The 27,865-nt window shown below is 35.7% G+C and overlaps 1 protein-coding gene across 5 annotated transcripts in view; it reads right to left on the bottom strand.

The window, feature by feature from the left end:
• Positions 1–27,865, bottom strand: part of ARB2A (ARB2 cotranscriptional regulator A) — a 271,256-nt gene that overhangs the window by 206,534 nt on the left and 36,857 nt on the right. For 4 of the 5 annotated variants that reach the window (XR_010886917.1, XM_067315874.1, XM_067315873.1 and 1 more), the window contains 2 exons: positions 10,677–10,742; positions 2,614–2,805 (listed from right to left, as the gene is read on the bottom strand). Coding sequence is in view for 4 of the 5 variants with exons in the window: in XM_067315874.1 (XP_067171975.1) it covers positions 2,614–2,805; positions 10,677–10,742 (258 nt within the window). In the remaining variant the exon portion in view is untranslated. The remainder of the gene's footprint in view (positions 1–2,613; positions 2,806–10,676; positions 10,743–27,865) is intronic. The other variant, XM_067315876.1, reaches the window with a different exon arrangement.

Below are 27,865 nucleotides of genomic sequence, written 5' to 3'. Positions count from 1 at the left end.
TTCATTGCTCTCCACATTGAAAAGTAGCAGAGAAAATCATACAGTTTTGACCTACCTAGAGGGTTTTTTTTGCTTGTTTGTTTCAAGGAAAGCAGCAGTGTTGGAAATGTCTGCCAGTTGAGAAAGATACCTGAACTAGTTTCTGAACAAAAGACATTTAACACTACTGTTGCAGGTTATTTTTTGTTTTTACAAATGAAAACCTAATCTGCAGAAACTGTTTAAAGCAACCTGCATATAGTTCACCCTCACAACAGATCAGTGGATTTTTCAAACCCTGTATACTATTATCCACTTCAAATTCACACAGTATACTAAAAAAAATAACAAAAACAAAAACCCCATGTTCTTCTGTCATCAGCATGGTCATCTAATGCTTTAATAAGGTGTTCCGATCTTATTCAAGGATGAGACCTCTTCTTAGAAGAAACAGTGGAAGATCACGGAAAATAATTCCTTAATTCAAACTGGCAACATACTAGAGACGGAAGTGCCTAAATCAACTAGTGGACCGACCACCATAAAACCCAGAAAAGGATATGCTTTTAATTATCATTAACTAAAAGTCCTTATTCTTACTCTACCATAATTTCCTGTACTTGAGTAACTTACGTAATCCATACATGAAGACGACATGATACAAGCATGTAGCTATCTCTATTATATTTCTTTTAGTCATAACATAATGAGTCCAAATTTCTTCAGTGAGGCTGGACTTCTGTAAAAATGTTTTCTTATCTAATGATATAATTCTCACTACAGTGATTAAAGGATATCAAAAACATCAACACATTTACTGTAATACAGTTGAATACTATCTAATGTTCACTTTACATGAAAAAATCCATTGCAAATGGTACGTGTGCTAAACATGTAATGCATTTACCAGAATTTTAAGATGAGGGGGGAAAAAAAAAGAAAGACAGAGTTGTGGTTTTTATGGTATCTGGAATTATTGGAGTAAAGAAAACTATAAATTTAAAAACCATGTTAAGAAACAAGGAAATCAAAAGATAAGAGCATAACATCTGATGTCCTGATGTGATTGAAAGATTACTGCATTTATTTAGATATTTCTCATTAAACTTTAGGTTTTTTTCTTGTATTTTTCATTAAAAAATGAAGAAATACAAAATTTTTTTTAAGGATATATATTCAAGGCACTACAGGCCTGCTGTTACGCTGACACAACCACTGGATAAAATAACTAAATACACACAGAACAGGAAACAGAAGCTAAAACTCCCATCTCCTAAAAATATGCTCTTCAAGATGGTCAGGTAGCTTAGGCATAGTAACCCAAACAGTTTTGAATGCTTAACCTCTCTGGTTAGGCAAGACACCGGTATCTCTAGGAAAGAGCAAAAATGTAGGTATGTCAGCACTGTAACAAAAATTTAAGTGGCTACAGCTCCTCAACTTTCTTGGGAAGAATTTTGGAACTTGCACTCTAGAAATTAATTTCATATACTCCACCTACCATATACTTATATTATACTTAATAACCCTGAAGTATTTTTGGATCTGCCTCTGAGTCTTGATTTAAAATGTACAAAAACTTTATGTTAAACGAAGACAAGCATCACTGTCATAAGACCTGGTTTCTTTTTTACACAAATTGTAATCTGCTACTTTGTTAATGAATAATACAAAACAAAAATAATTTAATAGCCCAAGGCTTTAATATGTTTTCTTTCTTTGCTTTATTGAAAAAAAAGAAAATGTTTGAAGATAACTATTTTCTATACAGAGCACTTTAAAGGCTACTGCAAAAAAATTCAGCTGAATTTAGAAAACCATGTATAACTGACAGTGACAAAGCCAATACCTATATTAAAGCATTAGCTTAACTTGGTGAATATAACAGGAGAAATAGTGAATCTTAAACAGGTTTTTCAAATATTTGTTACAGATAGTTTCATTTAGGTAACAGGATGAAAGAGATTAATTATACTTACTAAGTTATGATAAAAATATTACGCAAATCGTGCAGTCTCTCACATGTTACTGCATATTACAGCACAACACGACATAGAGATGTAAATATAAAAGGACAGTGTCCATAAAATGTAAATGTTTTCTACTGTCAAGTATTGATAGGTGAATCAGAATGAATCATTATTCAGTGCAAAACTGAAAAAGCCTGTGCCTCTAACAAATTCAGTACAAGCCTAAAAAGAAAGCCCGCTGTTATCATGAAAGCTCATGTTATCATGAGATTACAACAGACATTGAGTGAGAATACATACAAATCTAATGAAATGTAAAATAAAACACTTCAAATCATAACAAATTTCTGTAGTGCCTTCTATTGTGTCTCATCTCCTGTTAAGGGCTCTTGTCACGTTAGCTGCCATATTAAACTACATGGCAGTGCCGCCAAAACAATATGACATACAACTAAGATTTTTTTTTACTGCAAGAGAAGAACTTGTTTCTAGTTGACAAAAGTTCTGGAAAAAAAAAAAGGCAAAAAAAAAAGCGCTATCATTCCTGAAGAAAATGAACACATGGGGAAACACTGAACACATTAACAAATTAAAACATCAGAGATGTACTGTATAGCTCTTCATATACACACACACAAACATACACACATACACTTCCACTTACCTCAGTAGCTCTCTTTATATATGGTATCTGTGTGCCACTGTCCAGATCCTCATTAATGATAAGTCTCCTAGCCCACTGACCTGCTCTGACAACACCGCTACCATGAATTAGGACCAACAGTTTGTCTGTATTTGTTAATGCATCCTCACTCATAAAGATAAAACTCTTTGGTTCACTCTCAGTCGCATCTACCTGCAATTATAACCAATACACATTTTTATGCATCAATAAACATTTTTGAAAGAACACCTGTAGTTATAAAGTTAGCCATCAGAATTGATACCAAAACTTTCATTGGTTAACAACTATTTGTACGTACATTATATAGACTAATGCATGCCCAGCGCTAAATAGAAATAATGCAGAACCTAATATCTGCACAATGTAACTTTGAGAATAAAAATATACCACAGTTTAGAACAGTTATCCAAGGGAGATTTAAATTTACTACATCAAACAGAAGTGGCAAAAAGTATGATAAAGATTTAAAACTTCAGTTGTTTACATAAATTTACTGGCAAAAAGAAAGTCCATAAAAGAACAATTGAGGAAAAAAAAAAAAAGAAGTAATTTGTCACCTCTGATAGGCCTGAAGCAACAATAAAGGTCTTATATAACGTGAAAGAAATCCTAAAGTGTTTCATCTCAGCCACCTCAACATAAATACCCAATCAGCTACATATGAACCAGTACTGTAAATTTGTCCATTATAAATTTAATAGGATAGACCTAATAAAATAAAGAAAATGCAATTTTGGACTAAATAATGGCTTCACTAAGAGCTCTGCACCAGGGTGAATGCTTTGCTGTTTTGCTTTAGGAGGAGATCAACAAGCAGCTTTGATACTCAGCAAGTCATAATCTACTTCTAAATTTTGTTCTTATTCTACAGAATAAGCAGTGCTTTTTTGTTGTTTGTTTTGTTTTATTTTAAGTCTATACCTGGTTTAGCAAACCTGGCTCAAGGCAAAAGAACTAGACTGGTCTAAACACTGCAAAGGCAGAGAGAAACAGCCTATCTAGCCCTTTTAACTTTTCTCACATTTGAATAAAATAAAGAACAGAGTAGACAAATGTTCAGCCTTCAGACTTCTTTAATGCAAGTAAGTATTACCTCATATATATATTTTTTAAACAAAGTCAATGACGCTACTTGAACAAAAAGAATTCCTAACTGGAATAGTGCTCATTTGATCATATCTGTGTTCAGCATCTGCCACAGAACTGAAGACCTCATTCCCTACTCCAAAACGTCATAGCATCTCAGGCACCTCAGCTTTCACTCTCTACCATGCAAAATGTACTTTTCTTCTCTCATGCTTTGTGAGAAAACAGGAAATACATGCTAAAAAATACACTGCTGAAAAGAGCACAACAGGTACCACACTGGGGATACAGTCAGATCATGTTGCACCTTCTGAAGTTGCTGTATCGATACCTTAAAACTTGCAGTGGCAGACACAAAAATCTGAACAATATTAAATCGCAAACAGTCCTTAGTAAGATGTAATTCAGTTTTGCACATAAACTGAATACTTAAAATGCTATAGTTAAGAAAAAACATTGCAAATTCATTTTTTCAGATAAAGATATAATTTAGCTGTATATTTTACTATTTTAAAAACTAACTTTTAAAAACTAAATTTTAATACAGGAAATACTAGCATTTAGTAATCATATGTACTAGAAGATACATTATAACTAGTTCACACTTCTGAAAGTATGTTAATTTAAAACAGTTAAAAATGTCTACCAAGCTGATGAAAAGAAATAACCCTTCATTCCCTTCCTCAACTTAATTACATTTGGAAACTTTTCTTCAAGCCAATTTACCTTCAAACAGTAGTAATTCATTAAATCAAACTTTCACTAAAGAATGCACATAAAGGTCACTCTTGTGCACAACCTCACTTTATTGACAAATCAATGTAGAATACCGTTTAGGGCTAGACATACTGATACCACATAAAATAATTTATATTTATTAACAAATTTTTGTTCTGGACCTACTCATGAACACTTATCTCTGATCCTTTGTTTAAATACAAATTGAATATATTCAGTAAAATGCTGAACTTCAATTTGATATATTAACAATTTGATTCAACATTGCTATTCACATGAGATAACAGTCTTCCAATAATTTGTAGCAAGGAATGTCAAACCAATCTAAATTCTGTTGATAATTTACTGAAGATACAAAGTTTAATTTTCCATTTCTCAGGTTTATTTTTCCAATGTACAACTATACCTTAAGTTTTATGAATGTCTACAATTATGATCAATCCTCTGATGAGTTATGTGCTCTACAGACATTATGAAATACTTAAGGTTTCCAAATAGTGAATTAATTTTTCCATAAGAGTTCCATCTCAGATGTTCATGAGCCGTCACACGACCAGTCTATATCATATTTCAACAGCATAATTAGTATTTTGCATAGCTGTTATCAATATATAAGGTAGCATCAAAGTATGCTTGAAACCTTATCTTAATCTCATGTTCATGCTACTGTGCCGACTTTATGATACAATTTTCAGTTCTTCGCTATTACTAGCCCAAAATGCACAAAACCTGACTGGGTTCTAGAGGTCTTTTATTTTGTACATTGGATGTTTTAAACTTTAAGATTGAACTTCAAGATTTTAAAGGGAAACATAAAAACTAATGTTTTTTGTACCCCAGTTAAGAAACACAATAAAAATCATGAGTTTGGACCCTGCAAACAGGTGAAATGAGTGTAACTGTTGTGATTGGAAAAAAGAGCATGGCAAATAAACGGAATATTGAAAAGACTCAAAAAGATCATAATTGTGAGCAGGTTGTGGAGGAAGAAAACTGCTCATTTGCTTCCGGAGAGGTAAGAAAATCTTCCGTTATGTGATCCTACATAAGGCTTGCTAACTCATTTCTGTTAATCTTCACAATATTGAATATTCTGATTTACAATTTTTCACTCAAAATAGTAAAAAATGAAAACTGCTGATCAATGCTACAAACAACTAATTAGCATTTGGTGATTACCACAGCTAACTCGACACACCTAAAACAGGTGGAATTCTTAGAAAACAGGTATTGACTGGACTTAAGTGACAAAACAGCCAAAAGGGATAAGCAGTGGAGATAAGAGACTATTGTTTCTCAAAGAAAAGTAGTTCTTGGCTTTCTAGTAGATCAAGAGAACTAGTGAATGAAGTTTTAGCTATTGAAGTGAAAGAGCAAAGCATTGATAAGTTAGAAGATTCTGCAAAGTGAGACCTTTTAGTGCCTTCCTCAATAAAATGTGTTAGTAACTATTTAAACTTCTATTTCAGGCCTTCCCAGAATCTGTTAAAGATGCATTTAATTCAGAAGCACCCTCTATTTGTCCTCAACAGCTAAAGAACAGCAAAGATCAATCACTGATTACACCATTAAAAAATGGAGAAATACAAAGGCTTCATCTAGATAAAAAGAAATTGCAGTCTTCTTTATATTAATAATATAACCTTCAGTGGAGCACAAAATGAGAAATTTAAAAGAAATAACTGAACTGCTTCTCCCTGAATATGAGTCTCCTCATTTAAATTTTCAAGTCCACTAGTAGATGTTGAACATCAAGAGAACTACAATACTTTACACTAACAATAACACAATGTACATCTCAGCCCCCTTGGAGAAGAAAAGATTTGGATTTAAATTTTGTCATAGATGTAACATACTAAAATAATGGACAAGCTTTCCTGATTTTATAGCTGAAGCTCTTTGATTTTACATCTGAAAAGAAATTTACAAATTTTTGTGACCAAAACTGAAGCTGCCACCTGAGAACTCGAAATACAGACAGCAGAGCAGGACTTTTGCGCAGGAGGTGGAAATTAAGAAAGATGAGAGAACCTGCAATGCTGTCATCTTAAACCTCTGATGTGTAGGATTTCAGTACACTACTAAAATCTTGCTGGGGGGGGGGGTATCAAAAACCTCAGGAACCACCCCCCTTAATATAGTCCTGAAACAATTCACGTATTCAAGCATCATTATGCACCCTATCAACTTCATGATCAACTGACAGAAAAAGGAAGATCAATACACCAACTTTCTGATCATCTGTGATAAAGTGCAGAAAAAAATGTTTCCCTACTTGTTTTGTAATGCATTTATATAAGGCCATACATACAAATAGCCACACTGGTCAGATTACAGGTCCCAGGATCCCATTTCTGACAAACGGCAGATTGCTTAGGGGAACAGTATGAGAACAGGCTGGATATAGAGTGATTCCTCTCTGTTTTTGGCAACCAGTAACGTTGGAGTTTCCTGAGTCAGAACTCATATCTAGACATGCATGTATAATAGTTCAATGGACCTAGCCCACTTTAATTTTGTCAAATGGTTTTTTTGAATCCATTTGTACCTTTCTTCTTGATAGTTTTCTGTGGCAATGAGTTCCACAATATAATTGGGTCATACCTGAAAAAAGTACTTCCTCTCTCTCACTAGAGATCTCCTGCCTGATAATTTAAATTTGATGCCCCTTAGCTTCTGTATTATGAAAAAAGTGAATAACTATTCCCTATTCATCTTCTCTACACCTTTCATGATTTTATAGATTTGTCATATTCCTTCCTCAGTCATCTATTTTCCAAGCTGAACAGTCTTTGTCTAATCTTTGTCTGAAAAGCATTTTGTGACTGTAATCACTCTTGCAACACTCCTCTGTATTTTTTTTTCAAATTCTTCATATCCTTTTTGATATGGTATCCAGACTCCACACAGTGTTCAAGATGGGGCCCACATAATGAGTGGAATGACAATGTTTTTCTGTTTTGTTCTCAACATTTAATAATTCCTAACATCCTACTTGCTTTAAGGTTTTTGACTGCCATTGAGCACTAACTGATGTTCTCTCACAACTATTCACAATCACTCCAAGATCTCTTTCCTGGGTAGTAACAGCTTTTTTAGAGCCCATTACTGTATTAACAGTTATCTTCCCCATAATTTCACATTCATCAGAATTGAATCTCACATGTCATTTTATCATCCAGTCATTCAGCATCATGAAATAACTCCAAAACTCATCACAATCAGCTTTAGATTTAAGTATTCTAAACTATTTTAGAAGAATCAGCAAACTTTGTTACCTTCTATTGATCCCTTTTTTCTTTTATTAACAATATGTCAGTGCAGACCTTAATAACACTGCACCGGAAATAACTTCTTTCAGCTATAAAATACGAACACTTTCTTTTCTTTCAACCAATTATTAATTCATAAGGGGACTCCTTCCTCTCATCCCATGACAGTTTAGTTTTATAAAAGAATTTAGTAAGATTGCTGACAGCATGTTGGAAACCTAGGTATTCCATTATTGGCAAGATCTTTCTTCTTCACATGATCTCCAACTCCTTCAATATAGACTTTTTGTTTTTTTAAAAATAAAAACTATTGAATTTTCCTCAGTACACAGTTTTGCCTTTACTAATTCAATATTTTATCACAGTTTTTACTAATTTGCTCAGTAAAGAGGTCAGACTTCCTGATAACGCAGTTCCGTGAATCACTCCTGGACCCCCTTCAAAGTCTATTACTGCATTTACTCCTTTTCTATTTCTGTGATGTACAAAATGCTGATTTAAGCAGTAAGTTACATTGTAGCTGGTTGCCTGCAGCTTCATATTTGGCTTCTTTCAGAACCCTGGGATTAAAAACCATCTCATCCTGGAAACTGACTATTGCATGTTACATCAATTTGTTCCAAGATCCCCTCTACTGATATGTCAATTTGAGATAGTTCCTCAGATTTATATCCCATTAAAAAAAGAAACAGCATGAAAGTCTCTGGAACAAAGAATATTGGAAATAATAATTTTAGTTTTTCTTATTTGACCTTTTTCTTTTTTGTCTGAGCATTCCTTTTGCGTCCCAATTATCCATCAGCCCCATCAAACTCTCCAATTCATTACTAGGCTTTACAACTGCAACGAGTTGCTCCTCAGATTCTGTTTTGGGTGATCTTAATTTATATCTAACTTGCCAGAGTTTATACTCTTTTCTTTTTCCCTTGCTTGCACTGGATTTACTTTTGCTAAATGCTGTCTTATTGTTCCTATTAGCCTCCTTAACTATTTTAAACCGTTTTTTTTTTTTTTTGTTGTTGTTATTACTTGGGAGTCTATCTTGAGTGGGGTTTTAAAGATGGTCTTTATATAGCTTTCATTTTTCAGCTTCTACCTACTCTTTTACATTTATCTCATTTTTGTAGACCTCTTCATAAACTATTTTCTACTGTGGTGAGTGACATAATAGTCATTATTACAGAATGGTGTTCATACTTTATACCAAAGTTTCCACACTGCTCAGAATTAAACAGTTGCATATACTGAGCATCTGCTCCAAAATGCAATTAAATTATGACATTTTGCAGAAGATGGAGGTAATATGTCTGAGAATAGCTTAACTGTACTACTGATGAACTCCATCAGTACATCAGTGCTTACTACATAATTTATAAATACAAGTAAATATAGATTAGTGCAACAGCAGGAGCTAGACAGGGTGGGCCATTCTTCTTCCTACTCGGACACCCAAATCTCAGAGCTGAGGAGAAGAGTCCCCAAGTGTGTGTAAGAAAGGTGATGGAAATATGGTAACACTTATTCCAATTTTGTTCATATCTTCATTTTTTTGAAGTTAATAACTTAGCCTTAACATTGCATTATGTACATGCATATTTTGTTAAAAAGGACGTTCAAAGAATGTTCTATAGCTTCAAAATTTGGTCACTTGGAAATTTAAAAATGACAGCTTCCTGGTTTGACAGACAGCATGCAATATTGCTTGAGGGTTAAGCATATTTTTTTCTTTAAACATATTATCTGTCTGAGACATGGAAGCACTCCTTGGACTAAAACCCTCCTCAGAAAGAAAACCTACTGTGCAAAGAAGCTACAGAGACCATGTCTCACGTTGCATCACACAGACTGTTGTCGCAAATGCAATCCATTTCTCTGACTGCAGAGAGAAATCTAAGTGAGGGAATGCTTTCTCGGCTGGTGTCCCCACACAGTCAGGGGCAATTGTGCAGCATATGTCTTTTAGAGGACTGCGAATGCCAAGTGCAACTGCTGTTCTCCCCTGAAGGCTCCTCGGAGTTCCCAGCACAGCATCTTCTGCCCTGGTGATGTGACAGTGGTAAGACCTGGCCAGAAAACATTCAGTAGTTTGGGCAGGTTATCAAAACATTCCCTAAACAACAACAGTTAGGAATTGGAAATGGGAATTTTAAAACTTTACAGAATTGTCAAAGCTTAGCCCAAGTGGATTTTCCTCTGTTGAGTATCACAGGCCTGCTGAGAACAATGGGAGTGTGAAAGCTTCTCAAAGATCATAAGAATCCTTTATAACAGTGCTAAAGAACCCACACAGAGCAGCCACTACTGTCTCCCCACAGATTATAAAAATACATGATCATACGTGATATCAATACACGATATCACATATATTGACAGACAGAAATATTTCACATATGTATTTTCTGGAGTGCTACATCACTTCTAGGGATTGATCAAGTATTTCCACTAATCAACACCAGCATCTTATCCCAAATATGTATGTATGTATGTACGTATGTTACAAGTTACTGAGAAAGCTACTCTGCAAGTGTGCTTTAAAAAGATTTGAATCAGTTTACTCAGACTCTGTTTTGAGCTTATTCCTCTGCTTGTAAGGACACTTGTCTTCAGTTCTCTAAAACCAGCTGTAAAGGTCTCCAAATGTTCATAAATACTTTTTGAAAAGACTTACGGCTTCTCTTCCAAAAATACCTCATTTTGAAAATTCTGACATCTGGCAAGCCAGGAATGCTAAGCTGGAGAAATCACATACATTAGAAGTCAGGCAAAACCATTTCTACAGATGCATGCACACGCTACATGTGAAGTCAGTGCTCCGAGACCATACCTTCCATGGAGCCTGAGCACAACTTGTCTTTATCTGAATACTGGACTGCAGTCTCCTCAGGGTAGGGACCGTGCATTTTACAGAGCCAACAGAAAAACAGCTATGAAAAAATTTACACTTACTGGGAGAGTTACTTTTTTCAAGTGGCATTCCTTTTCCAGTAGTCCATAAACATATTTAGTAATGATCTGGAAGAAAAAAAAAAAAGATAAAAAATAAAAAGAAAAGCAAACAGAAATTAGACTGCTTAGAGTAATGGCATACCCAGTCAGAAGACTTACAGGCAAGTGGTTAAGCTTGTGTATGTTTTGCTATATATCTAAATCTTTACTATACAACTAATTAAGGAACTTAGAGCTTCATAGAAAAGGGTCCGCTCCATCCCTCAGAAAAGGCTACTTGCCACTACAAAGAAATAGGAACTGTACCTGTGAATCCATCACCTGCTGCTGTGTGAATAATTATGTGCCTCAAAACTAAGGATTATAACCAATTAATATATACTCAGAGGTATAAGAAAGGCTCCTTTTTTTGCAAAGAAATACTTTAAAAGCATTTTTTCCATAAGCAGGACTCCTGAAACCCTCTCCCCTGCAGGTTCACTTCATGAGCTATGGAGAGCAGATCTTTAGTCACACTAAGCACAAGTTGCCTTGCCATTTCTATTCACTGAACAGCGGAGAGGTGGGTCAAAGGTGTTCTAAATAGAAAAAAATCCCTGACAGATTCCCCAGTATGGGGGAGTTTAAATCTCTTGTCTCTATGTAGAAATAAAATTGAAATTTTTGGTCTGAAACAAAAGGAATTTTTTCAAAGAGCAATCAAAAAATCAACCTAGTCACAACCAAACAGTTGTTGTCTCAGACATAACAAAAGTTGTTCGCACTTCAAAAGCATGCCCAGCATCTAGGGAAATTTTTTTCACCTTTATATAATCTAAGAAAATGGAGATGCATATGGAAGAACTTTCTAACTCTTATTAATTTGGGAATTAAGTTATAGAACCAACTGAAGTGCTTTGTCCATATGGGGTTGTTAAACTGGTTTGGAAGTAACTGCCTAGATTTCACTGACTTCACAGAAGTAAAAGAAAAAATGGCAAATTAAAAAGGAAAAAAGTGCTCATTAAGAGCCTCAAACGGTGCTCGCCTTCCCTTTAAAGCTTGGGGATCTATGCTTAAATTCCAGACAGGACAAGATCTAAGTCCCGAAATATTAATCTAAGAATATCTGGGTACAACCCAGCTGGTATTCTTTAGTCCAGTCCCTCAAGGCCACAATTACAGCCAGCTGAACCCGCAGCATATTAAGCCACAACAGAAACATCACTGTAACAAAGCTCTCAAGTGATGGCATCTTAACAACACGCTATGAACTGAGCAAGTAGGAGCCGGGGTATCATAAACTTCAATTTTAGTTTTCTAAATGCACAATTACCAAATAAAGTTTCAATGAAGTCCAAAGGTTTTCATTATGTACATGTGAGCAAACGCAATATATGCAAGCGTTTGGAACATATTTGAACAAATTAAAAGTACTGATGGAAGCTAATTAAAAAAGCCCCCCCACACACACACATTTCACAAAAGACAAAAATCTTTATTTGAAATATGTGAATTTTTTGCTACCCTGCTCAAATATGTTTATTGATAGAATTATGTTCAAAAAACTTTATGGTTTTGAAAAAAAATCATTCTTACTGAACGTTAGTATCTACAGGGAAACTGCATTTGGAGAGGGAACTTAGCTGTAAGTGATGAGTTGATTTAAGACATGTTTATCCCCAAAGCAGTATGTTAGGAACATGCATACAGTGTAATTTTACCTTCAGGGCCAAACTTTTTATGGTTTACCAAAATCAACTTCAGTATAATGCCAACAAGTAAAGCAGTTAAGTTCCTGCAGTCTAAGATGCTGATGTTGTACAGACATTAATATGAGTATAATGATAATATGGCCTCAAACATAGAGATTTTATTTTTCACTTTAAATCCTGGCATGTACCAAACCTCCAAAAATATTAAAACAACACCTGGAATAGAAAAAAAATTGCTCTGAAGAAAATATATATATCAGACACCACTTGCAAAAATCTACCTTTTATTCCTCAGCTATGTGTTTGCATCTACTTCTAATCTCTCTTATCTATTTAGTTTGTGACCTCTTCAAGGCAGAAGTAAACCTTTACTCATTTTTTACAGAGCTTGGCTCAATGGGGCTCTGATTCTAATGGGATTCTAGCTTTAGGCACTTACGATATCAGCCTTAAAAACTGGGATTGTTAAATCACTACTTCACTCTATAGTGTAGCAAAGACTTAACCTAATGAATGCTTTTAATATGAGAAAACATGAAGAAAGATAAAATAGGTAGGATTCTCTGATGCAAAGGGGAATTCTCAGGCAGCTCAGCACTAGGTCGGTCTCCAAGGCTGAGATACAGTAGAACAAAAACTGCTGTAAACTGCCCCTGTTTACATAAGACCCCCAGGGTTTTTTTTGGCAAACAGGAGATCAACAAGTTCAGGGATATCCTATATTCCCATATTTGAAAATAACATAATAATGGCCAGGTTTACTGCATTTATCATGGCATGTGTCTGGAAAATCTAGTATAAATCTGTCCTACCAAGGAACATAGCTGCAAGTACTGAAAATGCTGCAAATCTAACATTACTTTGGGGATCATCTGCTTTCAATTACTTCTAGATTTTTGTGGATGATATGAAATTTTGAAAAGTTGGAAGTGCAAAAAAACGTAAAACTTTCTTTTCTATAGATATTCAAAAGAGAGGGAAAGTGTGGTATGTTATTTATATAGTGATAATTAGACTTTCCATCAGAACCCTATGTCCCAGACACGAGGAATGCAATTCAAACAGCCACAACTTCTTTAGGTAATATTATTAGCTTGCAAATTCTGTTACTTTATCTTTAAGATCTGAAAATTGTTGTAAGATTTTGAAAAGCATCTTGTGACTTCTTGGATGGGAAGGTGAATAAGGTTATGCTCTCTGAACTCTTCTGGACGAAACATCTGTCATATAGTTGCTTGCGACTGCAGATATTCAATGGCTCAGGCTGTTCATTCCAGCCCAATGTTACTAACTCATCTGGAAATACCTAGCAATAATTTGTCCAGTATGGGTCATTCTCATGGCAAGCTGTGACACCTGCTAGAGGGCAGCCCTATTCTTGCCTATTCATATTAACCTGTGATATTTTTGCTTTTTCTAAGGCAATTTCAACTTGTGGGTGCCACAGTTGTAAAGGCTAAGGCGTGCCAACATTGTAAACAGTGTGCTGAAGTAATTCAAGGCAATAAATAAGGCTACTTTTGAGCAGGCAGCACACATGTCTGAGAAGGGAAAGTAAAGGAAAAAGTACCAATAGTAAGGCTTGCCCAAAACATGCGAAATCAATGGCCTGATGAAGAAGGGAGGAAAAAAGATAGTTCTCTACTTGTTGTATGAGACACTGGGAACTCCAACCCCATTTTAATGACATATCTTCTCTTCATTTACTTCCAGTTGCAGTCTATCAGGAAAACACAACTGAAAGAGGGAAGTACGTGAACTAAGCACTTTCAAGGTGTTCTTATGCCTGCTGTGAGAACTAGGAGGGGAAAAAAAAAATCATGACTCTTATCACTTATTCTGATAGCAAGGGAGAAATTCCTTCCCAGTCACGAAAAAGTGATTAGCCCAACACTCTCAGTCTCCCAAAAGTTTGTATTCAAAGTGCAAGATAGGAGAAACTTTCTTCCCAACACAAAATGGTACTCTTGGGAAGAAAGCTAAACAGCTTATGCTTCAATTTTCCTTCAGTGAGCTGAGGAGTCACCCTCCTATTTTCTGTAAGCCTGAGGATTTTCAGTCCTAAATGGAGTCACAGTTTTTCTTACTTTTGTGGGACTAGAGAAATTCCTAGAATGAGGACAGGCTGCTGGGAGCAGAGACCACAACTGAGTGGAATGCCTTCCGAACAATGACAACAGTGACTGTCAGTATCCTTTAGGCACATTAAAAATATGAGTACCTAACTTCTGCTATCATTTTCTTGCAATGCTTTTCTTTCATATATTGTAAAATAGGAGAGCAGGAGTACATATGGTTCAGGACAGGAACCTAACTTCAGTGCTCTCATTGCACTTCTGAGAAGCCTAAAAAAGGTTAATCTCCCAACTTGAGTAGGATCTAAACAATGCAAATACCTTCAGAAGTGCTTTTCCAAAGTACCAGTGGCCCCAGTCATGATGTCTTTAAAGTTCAAGAAGTTTTACGGACAATTGGGGGATAGACCTATGTCACGAACAGTACAATTTAATATATTTCTAAGAGGATTAAATAAAAGACATCAAGGATGCCATAATAAATACTAGCAGTTAGGAAACATCAGAATTAAGGTTAACCAACAAAGAGAAATTTAATTCAGCCCCATAATATAGATTCAGAAAGGACTATTTTTAATTAAAGGATAATTAAATTTGATGGCTGCAATGGACAGCAGAGAATAGAGACAGAGACAGAAGACAATAAAAAGAAAAAGAACCCCCAAAACATTATCTTATTTTTAGACAGAACTGAGATCTTACCCTTGCATTGCTAAATATCCTGTACAGTGGTGGCCAAGACTATAATGCTCCATACAGTCTATGGGGCAAAACTGAAATTGCAGGTGGAAACATGATTCTAGTACACATTAATTGTTAAAGTTCTGACCTATTATCATCTGTGCTCTTTTAATATTCTGTTGGTCATATATAGGACTTCCTTAAGGACTGTTTTCAGTTATTAAAAAATATTGAAAAATTCTATTAGCAGCATAATTTGTAAAATCTGTGCAATTCACCCTCCTGAAGCCAAGTGATCAAAAGATCACTATTGGCATACAATGTGCCAAAATAGAAATTAAAGACTAAGAGCCACTGAGACTACTCATACATTAAAAGTTATAAAGATCCTGAAGTACTGAAGCCTAGGCGTGATTATAAGTGGAAACAAACACAAGGAGACTGTGCACTGCAGAGACAGATGAACTAAGTATTGGAGGGCTTTAAATAGTGAAAGTCTGAAAAAAGACAACCAAAAGCATGCTCACAAAGCAAGACGACAACTCCAAAATAACTCATTTTAAAATAAGAAACCCCAAATTTTAAGTTTTAAGAAATGAAACAGTTTAACACATACCAAAAACTTCAAGAACCTGATTGACACACATGAGGAAAAACAGAAGTGTAGCTGACCCACTGCTGAACTTTTCCATAATACGGTTAGCCAGGTATACAGATAATAGAACACAACTCAGTGACTTGTTTTATAGCACTTACATTCTAATCCAGAGGAGCTGTTTCAGTATATACCACATCAAACCCATGCTGGGATGCAATGAAGTGCACTGAGCCTTGCTAGTCAAGCCCCTTCCCTGCTGTGCTTTACAACCTAAGTTCTCAGAATTCTCTTTTCCCTTGTAAGTATTCCCACTTTCAAAACGAACCACGGCTAACTCTACCCACCACTACACTAAGTATAAGAATGGGACGGCAAACCCCTTGCAGAGAAGAAGAAAAAAAATAGATAAACTACTTTCCCAGACTGGCAAAATGTTTTCCAAGTGAATCCGCTGCTAAAAATATATTAAAGAAAAGGTATGAGCCTGTGCGGTTTGGGGCCTTTTCTTTCTAAATCAGCACCTATCAGTAGTTACTGGAAATCACCGCCACTCAACAACTGTTCGTGGATTCACGGCAGATGTGAGGAACACTTGGGGAAAACACAAAGACCCTTTGAAGACAATCAAACGCCACATGCCCCTCTCTTCTCCTGTATGTGCATTCCTCATGACCAAAATGCCAACAACCCTGTCATATGGCCAGTGTATGGTTAACACATGATAAAGAATAAAGCACATGTGACATGATAAAGGATAAAACACATGTGACTATCTGACATTACAAGTCACATGACAGAGGACAGATTACAAGACCATGGGAAAGAGGGCATGAAAGAGTCAGCTGTCAAAACAAGTTGTCCATGCCACTGCCTGTTCCTACACAATTCTAAAGATTTCTGGGGAAAAAAAAAGGAAATAGAGCAAACTACTGGTTAAATAAATTCTTCTTGTGGGCCAGACCCAGCTGGATGGATCTGAGATTTCCCACACAGGGGACTCAAAGATAAACTAATCCATCTTTGTCATGTTCCCCATTCACAGCTATTCAAATTACAAGCAGAACCCTATCACCACAATTACCACTCTTGTTCCACTTTTTGCTACTCCAAGGGCTAAATGAGAAAGGAGACTGAACTACCCTCTCAAAATTAACAGAAGCTACATTACATCAGGGATGAGATATACTGGCGAAGATACACTTATTCAGCGGATAGGAGGCTTCTGCCTCCAAAGATGTCAATCCATGAAACAAAATTCCTTAAATACCTTATTATATTGCTGTTTTCATTGATTTTTCTAAAGAAAGTTCTCAAAGCACTTATACGTGCAGGGAATAAGAGAATATAATGGCCATAATTTTGTTTGTAATTTTTTGTTAGTAGCCAGATTTTTTAGACTCAGATAGGTATTAAATTTAAAATTAAGACAAAACATACATGCTGTGACATTTTCCCCTCTTGCTTGACCTCCTGTTTATTCATACCATAAGCAAGGCTAAGCATGTTTCTCCTGCAGTTGTCATTCCTCCATTAACCTTATGGCTTAAACATGCTTTAACCTCAGTTTAATCTCCTATATAAATTTATAGTACAGGCACAAAGCTAGAAAAAGGGAAAGGAAATAAAATTCAATTGGAAATACTATTGACAAAGATTTGCTCAAAATACTGAAGTCTCACCATATCTACTACTAGAATAACTCATTTGGATATGATTTACTATGCTTTGAGTTGAAGAAAAATGCAAGATTTTTTTTTTCTGTAGAGACTGCATGGAGGTAATTCAACCTCTAGGATTAGTCTCTTGTCAATTCCTGTGAGAGAATTACATTTAAAATGTGTAACTGCTCGACATTAACAGTTTGTCTGACAATTCTACTTATATAACAAAATCAATGTCATTTGCCTGTGTGTTCTTTTTTCCCCAAAGTAGTACACTCTCCTACCTGACTCTGCACAGTACAGCAAGAGAATCATTGTCAGCTCCCCAACCCTCGCAAAATGTTTCCAGCTATCAATTCAGCCCTGACATAAGAACTTACAGTCTTCTGGAATTTAACTTCCTCAGAAATGGATCATTCATGGGTCTAGAAAGAATATTATTTTCAAATAATTTTAATTCAGCCTAAGACATTAGGCCCCTCAGCACTACTAGCAATATTCTAGGGACTTCAAGGCAGCATACACAGTTTGGGTGTTTTATCATTAAATTCAAAAAATAAACAAGTTTGACCACTAGCAGCAATACTATCATGAGTAACAAATTTTTTTGTTTTTTAAGATTTATCTCCTCACTAATAATAATCGCTATAAGGGCAAAAAGAAAATGAGCATGAAAAGGAAGCTGCCTTTATAATATACAGTAGTCAACCTACAAGCTTTTTTTTGTTTTTAGTGTCAGGGCAATAATGCCTAGTGAAAAAATGCAAAATGAATTCCAACTGACTGCCCTGTGGCAAATCTCAAGTGGTGGGACTGACCCGAAGCTTGCCACTGTGGCTGCCATAGCCTTGGCTGAATGAGCTTTATTTTGACCCTCAAGTGACAAATCTGCCAATAAGTAACAATGAGAGATGCAAAGGAACTTTTTGACATACTGCTCTTGGACACAGACTTACCTAAGAACTGGGACAAACAAAAAAACCTACCATCACCATGCCAGAATAAAAAATCCTAAAAGCTGAATGGACTTTCTAAAGGCTCTGTTCACTGAGAGAAAAAAAATAAAAAAAAAATCAATGGCATTTTAAAAATCCACAAAAGACCTCACTTGGATTAGAGTGTGGGAGAACAATTCATTAAGATGGAATTGACATCACCTCTAAGGGATTTCTTGCTTTCTCTACAGAAAGCAATTCAATTAAATCCTAACACATTGGTGTGATATTCTGGATTCTGAGTTGACTGATCACAAATAGGATCTCAAGATCTTTTGAGAGAATTAAATGAAAAACAACATGGATTTGTCATGAATGCAGCATATACTGTTGATGTGATTTGACCCAATGTTTTGTTAACATGGTCTTCGCTGACACCTGTTGGTTTATTTTTTTTTGTTTGTTTGTTTTCTTTTCAAAAAAAGCATGTCTTATTTTATAAACAGCTTGACAATTATGTGGCTTCAGAAACTGCTTAATTATGTAGCAAATTTTACAGAAATTCTCAATTCTTTTTAAATATATACATGCATATGTATCAGTACTAAGCAGAGGCTTCAGTCAGGCACTCTGTGCTAGAAGCAATCCAGCATCAGTAGAAAACATGATCTCTATCCCCAAGTTAAGCTAAGAAACAAAAGGATGAGAAGGTTGCAAAACAAATGCACTAAATCCTCCCAAAAGCTTAACAAGGGAACAAATATAAATAAGGCTCATAAGCATGTTTTAAAATTCCAATTCAAGAACTAAAACTTTAGATTATCTTAAATTTCATATTAGAGGTGACTTATGAAAAGGTCTCTGGAAGACAGAACAATAGCAGGTTTGATTCCAACTGTTAAGGAAAACATTGTAGTTTAGGTGGAGACTAGGTGGTACTATGCAGTTTTGAAAGGTTAAAAATCCATCCCAAACCCAAATGACATACCAGATTAACATAGTTTAAAAGCCTACCAGCTTTTGTAGTCACAGACAAAAAGGCAGTGATGTGTCAAGCATTTCATTTTACCACCTTTGATTCCTCAGCAGAAATGACCAGATAAATATTCACAGAAGAACTGAACGTTTAATTTTATGTAAATCCAGAGCAGAACTCAAATTAGGACCTTCTTTCCATAGCAAGATGTCTTAACCATTCTGCCATCCTACTCCAGAACAGCTGTGGGTCAAGACAAATTGGATTTACATACTGAAATTTACATAGTGAAAAGGACATGGCATTGACCATAAGAAGCAGTTCTTTTTTTCTTTTCTTAGTACAAGTAATAGTTGATACCCTCAGAAACAGAAATAGCAAACGCTTACATTTTTCCTATTAAATAATACTTGCACCTCTTTTTCTAGGTGGAGTAATTACCAACCAGAGTGCAAAGGGGTCTAACTCATCACATAGTTAAGGAGGATACCTGGGACTCTCACTGGCTTTGAGTAACTGACAAAAGCCAGCAGTTAACTTCTAAGAGAGCAGGCTAGCTTTCTTTCTGCTTTCTAGTCTATGGTTATGATACCTAGCACTCTGAACAAACCTTTCCCTTAAGAAAAAGAAAAACCTGCCCTGAGGGCACTGTCACTTCTGGGAATATCAGGCTAAAGGTTGAGAAAACACCTTGGACATTGATGAACCTTTTTCTACACTTTTTTTCTCATTATTTCTCAAGAAAAGGTTTCATTTTTCTATACCACATGATTGAGCCTGTCTAAACATATCCTTGGGTTCTGCTGGCAGGCAAACTCAAAGGGAGAGCAAAGTACAAAACTCCAGGCACTGCAAATAACAGCAGAACTTTCAACCAAGAGGTAAGGAAGAGTGCTTCAAAATCCTTTCATTTTACTCTCATATAAAATACCTGAAACCATTTAAGTTAACAATGAAATAAGTCATCATTCAAAACATTTTCATTAAATCAAATTTGGAAAAATTGATTTGAGTGCTTTTTCTGCTTTGTTTTTAAACAATGCTACAAGGAGGAAATATCATTGGTAAAGGAGGTCTATAAAATAAACTTAATAGCCCACAGTACTTCAATTATTTTAAGATGGGTGTATTTAAGAATATTGTTAATTGATCGTGAATATTTATGTTGATGGTGTCCAAAAACCGTATAGTATCCTTTCTTCCTAATAAATCATGACCAAGGAACTCTCATAGTCAAATCATACTGCGTGCACACCTACTATCGTTTGCTACTTTAATTACTAAGATTTTAAAAGATGACATAGCAGTATAGTACTTCCCATCAAGCTATCCGGGCAAAAGTATCAGGACAAGAAGAAAAAAACAGTTAATGATGGGGTTCTGTACACTATAAATGATTTACTGTGTTTCAATGAATTTTACTTATATACTTTGTTTGAGCAAGAAACACATGTTTCTGAGTACAATTAGCAAGAGAAAGTTCAATTACAGAAAAAAGTGTACCATGAACTTATAGTACAACATGACACCAATTAAGAAGGATCATGAGAACTTATGATTTCATACAAATGCCAAATATTGTGTTTGACCTTCTACTGAATACAAATATTGTCAGAAAAAAAAGTTCTTGTAAAATGGGATGTTGTGTTTAGCATGCTCTTATGTCAATTTTTCATTACAACAATACGATACTTAGCATGGTCAGCTAATTAAGTCATTATTTCTAAAAAGTTTGTGAAGTTATGGAACACACTTAGTCAGAAAATACTGTGTAAAAGCCTGTTTTGATGTCCATTTGTAAATAATGTGACCAGGATTTGGTCCTCGGTGTTTGTCAATTACCCAGTAAAAGTTTGCCTGATAGGATCCTTTGCACTTTTGTTTGAGGAAGATATCAACAAAAGAATTATGCTTGATTAGACTAGTGGTTCATATCCTCTAACATTCCAGGCAATAAAGAGTTATCAGTAACAAACATATCAAAGAAGTAATGACAACTCCTTCTGAACAAAGATGTAACAATCTTGTCTGATCAGGAACTTCTTTCTAACCTCTAGTTTTTGAAATTTTTGATAATATTTCATAAAAGCATTAAATAGATAATTTTATTCATAAAGATAACAGACATCAGAAACAGTGAGAAGCATGCTTGTATGTAATTTATTATAATTATACCACAGTTGCTTGCTTGGAGAGTTCTGTGAAGACTTGCTTGTGTTTGGCAAAAAGATAGAAAGACACATGAAAGCCATTTTAAATTCAACAGATGTCATCTCAAATAAAGTGACCACAAAAAATAGTGAAGAGGATAAAACGAAAAAGTGAGAGGGAAGGAAGCTTAGGAAGCAGGAAGATTCTTTGCCTAAAAGCAACTTGTTTTATGACAAGAGGATTTGGTATGATACCTCTATGCCATGAGAACTGAGCAGAGAAGTTGCATCCAGGATGAACTGCCCTACACCTATAAAATACAAAAACATTCTCATTACTCTATATGATATGTGGTCCTGTGATCACTGACTATGAGCATCGTCATCGTCACTGCTATTGTCAGTTCAATAATGTGGGCAACCACCATCCTTCTAGTCTCAGAAACAAATGGGGGTGCAGAGGCTGAAGGGCACTCCTGCTTTGTTCTGTTCAAGGCCTAACACAGAGGAGGCAGGAGGCACTCACTGGCCCACAGTCTGTACTTAGTTTAGGAGCCCAGCAAGTCACTACAGCATTTGGCAGGAAGCAAGGTGACAAGTCATTGTATTATCATCTACAGCTTTCCCAAAATCTTGTTCTTCACACTTCTTTTCCACCTGTCTCTTCTACAAACTACAAAGTAAGCTTGTTAGGCTGGGACTATCTTTTTGCCATTGTTCATATGGTGACCCTAATCTGGTTGAATTCCTGGGCACTACTGTAATACAAACAACAGGAGGTTCTGCTGTACTTGAGCTGTGCGCGACACAAAAATTGGGAAGTTGCTCTTGCAGAGTGCTCCTGAGCTCAGGAGAACATGGAGTCTGCTGAGGGCACGCAGCTGCCGCAGAGGCACCATGAGCTGCTGACAGCACCAGTAGCAATTCATGAGCAACAGCAGGCACAAGCAGACAACAACTTACAGTTTGTAACGAGAACCTCATTTTTGTCCCCTAAATGATGGCAGAGGCCAAGCCTTTTCTTGGGCTAATGAAATGGAAGCTTTGTTTTTTAAACAGCAAAATGCCTCCACTGATGCTGGAAAAAATTACTGCTGCTCCTTTTGATAGTCAGCCAAATACTCTGGTTTTGGCTGGGTTGAGGGGAAACAAATACAGTGGCTTGTCCTGCTATTCTTGCTGTTTTCCCAACACAGTATTCCTAAAATTATGAATCGTAGTGAAGAAACAAGAATGCATGCATTCCTGAATATGGGACATCAGCCCGAAATTACATCATCACAATGGGTTAGGACCTATTCTATTATTAAATATGATCTGTCAAAAAAAATCTAAAAAAAAAAGTATTAAAAATATGCATCAATCTTCACTTCCCACTTGCACTCACCCTATAATTTAATTCATTTCTGTTCACATTACCCATATTATCTCTGGGGTTATGGGCTATTTTTATGTCAAAAATTAATAGTAGGTTGTTTAATACTGCAGCCAAGTGAATTCTGTTTTTTTATGTATCTAACAATATCCTCAATTGGTTTCCTGTGGAGGTGGAAAGGTAAGCCTAAAAGAAACTTATAAACACAAGAAGATTATAGTGAATAACTCACCAAGGATCCTACTTTGTAAAAGACAGTGGAAGAATAGATATTTTTAAATTCTTGGATAGTCTTGGAACTGAAAACAAATTTTTCCTAGACAAAGATCAACAAACATCATCTTACAGATTTACTGTGGAATTCTTCCAAAGATAGTGTATTTGTATAAAGAAAAATTTGTTCCAGAGAGAAATATTAATGATATATTTTATTACTTTGGAGTTTTAGCTTATTGATATAGAACTGATTGAACTTGTAAAACCATATACTTGCTACTCAATATTCACCTTGATCATTTCCACAGGCTGATTTCAATGCATCTGTTCTCAAATTTATTTGAATTTTATCAACCTAGAACGATATACACTTGGAAATATTTTTGCTTATTAGACATCACTGTGACCGAGAGCAGTAAATAATGCTGACATCAGAAGTACTGACTGGAGTTCTCACACCATGATTAATCTTACTTAGTCCCCAGCAAATTAGCTTCCAGTGTTCTCCAGTATTCCCAAAACAGTGAAGTGAGAAGAGCTGTGACACAGTGAACTGAACAGTAGATTGAAATGCAGGACAGGCTAGAGCTCTATTCCTGGCTGGCAACTATGCGCCCAATCTCATATTGTCATATAATCTGCTTCCCTTCCTGTCTATTAGAAACTTAACCTGAAAGCCCACACACTCCTAATGAGCTTTTGCTGCTGAACACAACTGAGTTAAGCAGGGGTATATATACTGGTTCGTAATACTTTTTGAAGTGCATCACATTATGTGTCTCCAGAAAGCAGCTGTTGAAAGGCAACAGACACTCAAACCTCAAATAGCAGAGGATTCTGAGGGTACGTTGTAGGATCCATACAGACAGTAGCACCTGAAAGAACCATGGCTGCTATACAGCAAGTAACTATTCCTTCTTCTTTGAGTGTATGTCATATTCCCATTATAAGCCTTATAATCGTGAACTTCCTGAAGGACAGGTGGAACAGTTGCATAAGATTCACAGTGCTCCTTACAAAGTTGTCATCAGTTTTGTTACTGTATTTAACAAAAAGTCAGTGTATTGTTACATCTGAGCCTTATAAAAGTTGGAAACTAGCACATTTTCTCCCTTAAGTTTCCTTGGCAGCCATATTAACGTATCACACCCTATCTAACATAATTGTTTTTTTCACACCTCACAGTAGCAAATTTTATCTGTGGTCCCTTTTCTACCAGAAAGTTTCACCACCAGTATATGAAGACAGATCACTGCAGCAGCCACCCATGGTTAGATTGTTCCTGCTACAAAGTAGTTTGCATAAATTTATTGATCAGCCTGATCTAACTTTGAAGCTAGCCCTTCTTTGAGCAATGGAGTTGACCACGGAATCATCAGAGGTGCAACCTAAATTATTCTATGACTCTAAGATAATAACCAGTACCACCAGCAAACTTATCTGAGATATCAATACTACTTCCAAAACTAAATGGCTTCCTTGTTAGTGAGAGACACTAAGTTTCCTGTTTGTTGACATAGTTCATTTCTGAGTATTATCTATTAGAATTTGTATTACTGTTTTTCAGAAAAAAGGCAGAAAAGACACCAGATAATCTAATTGTCGTCAACTCTAGCATGTACAATTTTTGACTGATTGGGTAGAGCATTCCTTCTCTCTAAAGATACACCAAGTGGATTTCTCCACTCCTCACAAAGATCTCTCTCATAAGATTCATCAGGAAGTATATGGAAAAAAGACATTACCCCTTTCTCTCATTAACAGGTTTAGCCATAAGGTAAGTTCTTGTAGACCTTTGCTGGGATAGTAAGTGCTGTGCCCACATGGATATCTGGAAGGGAAAAATATGGTCCTCAGCCATTACTATAATAGTGCACGCCAGCATGAGTTTCACAAGCACAAGCATATATGGATCATAATGATCAGTCTTGCCCATACATTTTGTACATACGACAGAGGCTTGCATCTGTCCTTTTGGATTCGATTCAGGTAAATGGTACCTGTGATATTTACAACACTTATATTTTAGTAATGCATGTAATACTTAGCAATCCTTTGTCACTGCCTCGCAAAAACCTCCAAAAGGTGCATTTATTACACTGACTGTTGTAGTTCCCAACTTACCATTGAATGAAATGTCAAACCACTGAAATACTGGAAAAGGATTCTTGCCTTCTATTATATCTTTGCCACTTATTTAAATGATATTCTGGCCATTCACTTCTTTTACATGTGCCAAGTTTGAGGGTAGCCGCTCTCACAGAATATCAACACATGTATGTGTACACATGCTAAAGGAGTTGCATTTTGAACCTCTTGAGTGCTGGGTATGTTGGGTACTATTTTCCAGTGAACAGTTTGACTACTTTGAAAAGCATGTCTGTTCTGCAAAAAAATGCTGATTCCTTCCCTCAATGAATCCATTAAAGATCTACGAAGTTTTAAAGCAGGAGGAGAAAAAAAAAAAAAAAAAAAAAAAAGCAAAGAGCTGATGCAGCTATCAGCATTCTCTCCTGACATCTTGGCTACTTCATTCTGTCTCAACATAAACAATTACTATCATAGATTTTCATCATTTTTATCTATGCTGACAGGTATTTAAGCACTATTCACCCCCTCCTTTGCTACCTGCAGTTTCACACAGCTTTTTAGCTAGTACACTGTACAACATTTGTTTGAAAACTTAGGATTAAGTTCTAAACATCTCTAAGTTAGCAGTAAAGGAACATTCACTTACTGTGATCTGATGCACATTTCCAAAATACCAAGTAAGGCAGGATAAAAAGTTGATTCAGAACAAAAAAAAAAAGTGAACATATTTTTGGAAAAGTTGAGATTAACCGTAAGGAACCATCTCTGTATATTTAATGGCAGAGAAGAAGCTATGTAAATTCTAGAACAAGTAGCAAACCCTGATAATCAGGCAGTAAGAATGCTTCACACTTTCTCAGTATTTTCATTATATATTTATTCTTGGATTTAAAAACATCTTCTAGTTGTGTGTCACGAACTTTTTTCCCTTTTGCTTTAAGCTTCTGCCTGCCTAGAGCCTTCAGAAACTATGAGTAATTTCCTTCTTTTGTTTATACTGGTACCAGCTGGAGCAACCAACTACAGTAACATTCCCTTTGTGCCTGTTGTACGAATATTATAAAAAAATAAAATTCTTAGCCTTCATTTTTACTGTATTTATTTCAGTTTTGATTTTCCATATTTTTCATTTTTCTAACCAACATCCTGGAACTGAAACTACATGCAATATCTAAAATGTCTCGTTAAGAACTGCAGTTTGCAGTGGATACACATTTACGATTCTTTTCTCTTGCTTAACATTAGCATTAGTCTGCTGAATCAAAATTCTTATCAGCACATGAGAAAGGTATGTGTCCTTATGTTGGAAAACATGTCTAAAAACCAGTTCACGCTCTACACATTAACAGAAATGCTTTCAAATACATATTTTACATCTGTCTGGACTCTTGTGTGCAATTTGTGTGCATTAAAGATGATCAGGATGGATAGGTGTCAGTCTAAGAAAAAAGAACTAGAAAGGAGCCCTATGTACTGGACATAAGGACAGAAGCTGAAAAGACTTCCAACAGCAAAAATAGGAATTAAAAACAATGTATTAAAAATTAATTTCAGAATTTTAAAGACCCTGTGTTCTAAATGATTCTTCTTTTCATTAAGCTTACCTATTTTAATGCACTTTTTCCAACCTTTGCTACTGTATGACAGATCTACAGTGAAAGAGTACAAAATTACCATTGTATCTATATACAGCTGCTGGGGAGGAAGCAAAAACATATGCACTTCCACATAGTTAATTCACTGAAAAAGAGAAAAATTCCTTGTCTTTCTCCACAAAAATCTTTCATATCTCATTACCAACAACATACTCAGGATATCACCCAACAGCAGTGGGTAACCAGCAGAGTAGGAAAAAGAGGAAGAAAGGGAGTAGGATATGTAGGTAAAGTATTAAAAATTGAGCTTCTGTCCAAGTTCAGCAGTAGGAGATCTCTTGCTTCTTTACCTTTTCTCCAATACAGAACTGCTACTCCAATAGAGTACATCACAGCAGTTCTTGCAGTTATTGAGCTAAGCTGGACATACCATGGAAGCATCAAAGAAAATAAGAAAGTAAAGGAAATTAATGTTAACAAAGTTAAAAAAATGGAATAATGAAATCAAGGGAATTCCCCATCTCTCTTATTTGAATAAATCCATCACATGTCTGAGAAGACCAAACTTCCAACAACAACAGGAAAAAAAGACCACCCGCTGGGCTTTGTACAAGAGGAACTGGAAGCTTTGGCAGATAGACTGGAACAAGTTAAAAAGTGCAACTTCCCGAAAAGTGCAAGAGACAAATCTGGAGCCCTTGAATGCAAGAAGGAATTGACAATATTTGTAGAGGAGCACAAGGTTTTTCCAGTGTTGCAGACATGAAAGTGAAAGAGCTAAGATAGGTAACTAGATATTAAACCTCCATAATCCTAAGTAACCAACCCAGTGAACTGATCTTCCTCAATAGTCAAAACTGCAGCTAACAGTCTCAGGCACACTAAGTGAGTATTTCTGCTGCTGAGATCAACAGAAGATAACTGATACCGACATTCAGTTGTGATTGAGTTAATATGAATCGAGCAGCTGGAGCATCTTAAAGTAATTTTAGGTTGTTTGCATATACAGAAATACAACGCTCTATTGATTTATAATTGAATTTTTTTCCTTCCAAATTATCCCTATTAAGTACTGACACAGCTGATACAGCTTTATTAAAAAATATCCTTCTTCTGCTGAATTTTAATCAAAATATTCCCAG

Source organism: Apteryx mantelli, chromosome Z (assembly GCF_036417845.1).
Source record: "Apteryx mantelli isolate bAptMan1 chromosome Z, bAptMan1.hap1, whole genome shotgun sequence".
Taxonomy (NCBI): domain Eukaryota; kingdom Metazoa; phylum Chordata; class Aves; order Apterygiformes; family Apterygidae; genus Apteryx; species Apteryx mantelli.
This window is presented reverse-complemented; position numbering and strand designations above follow the sequence as displayed.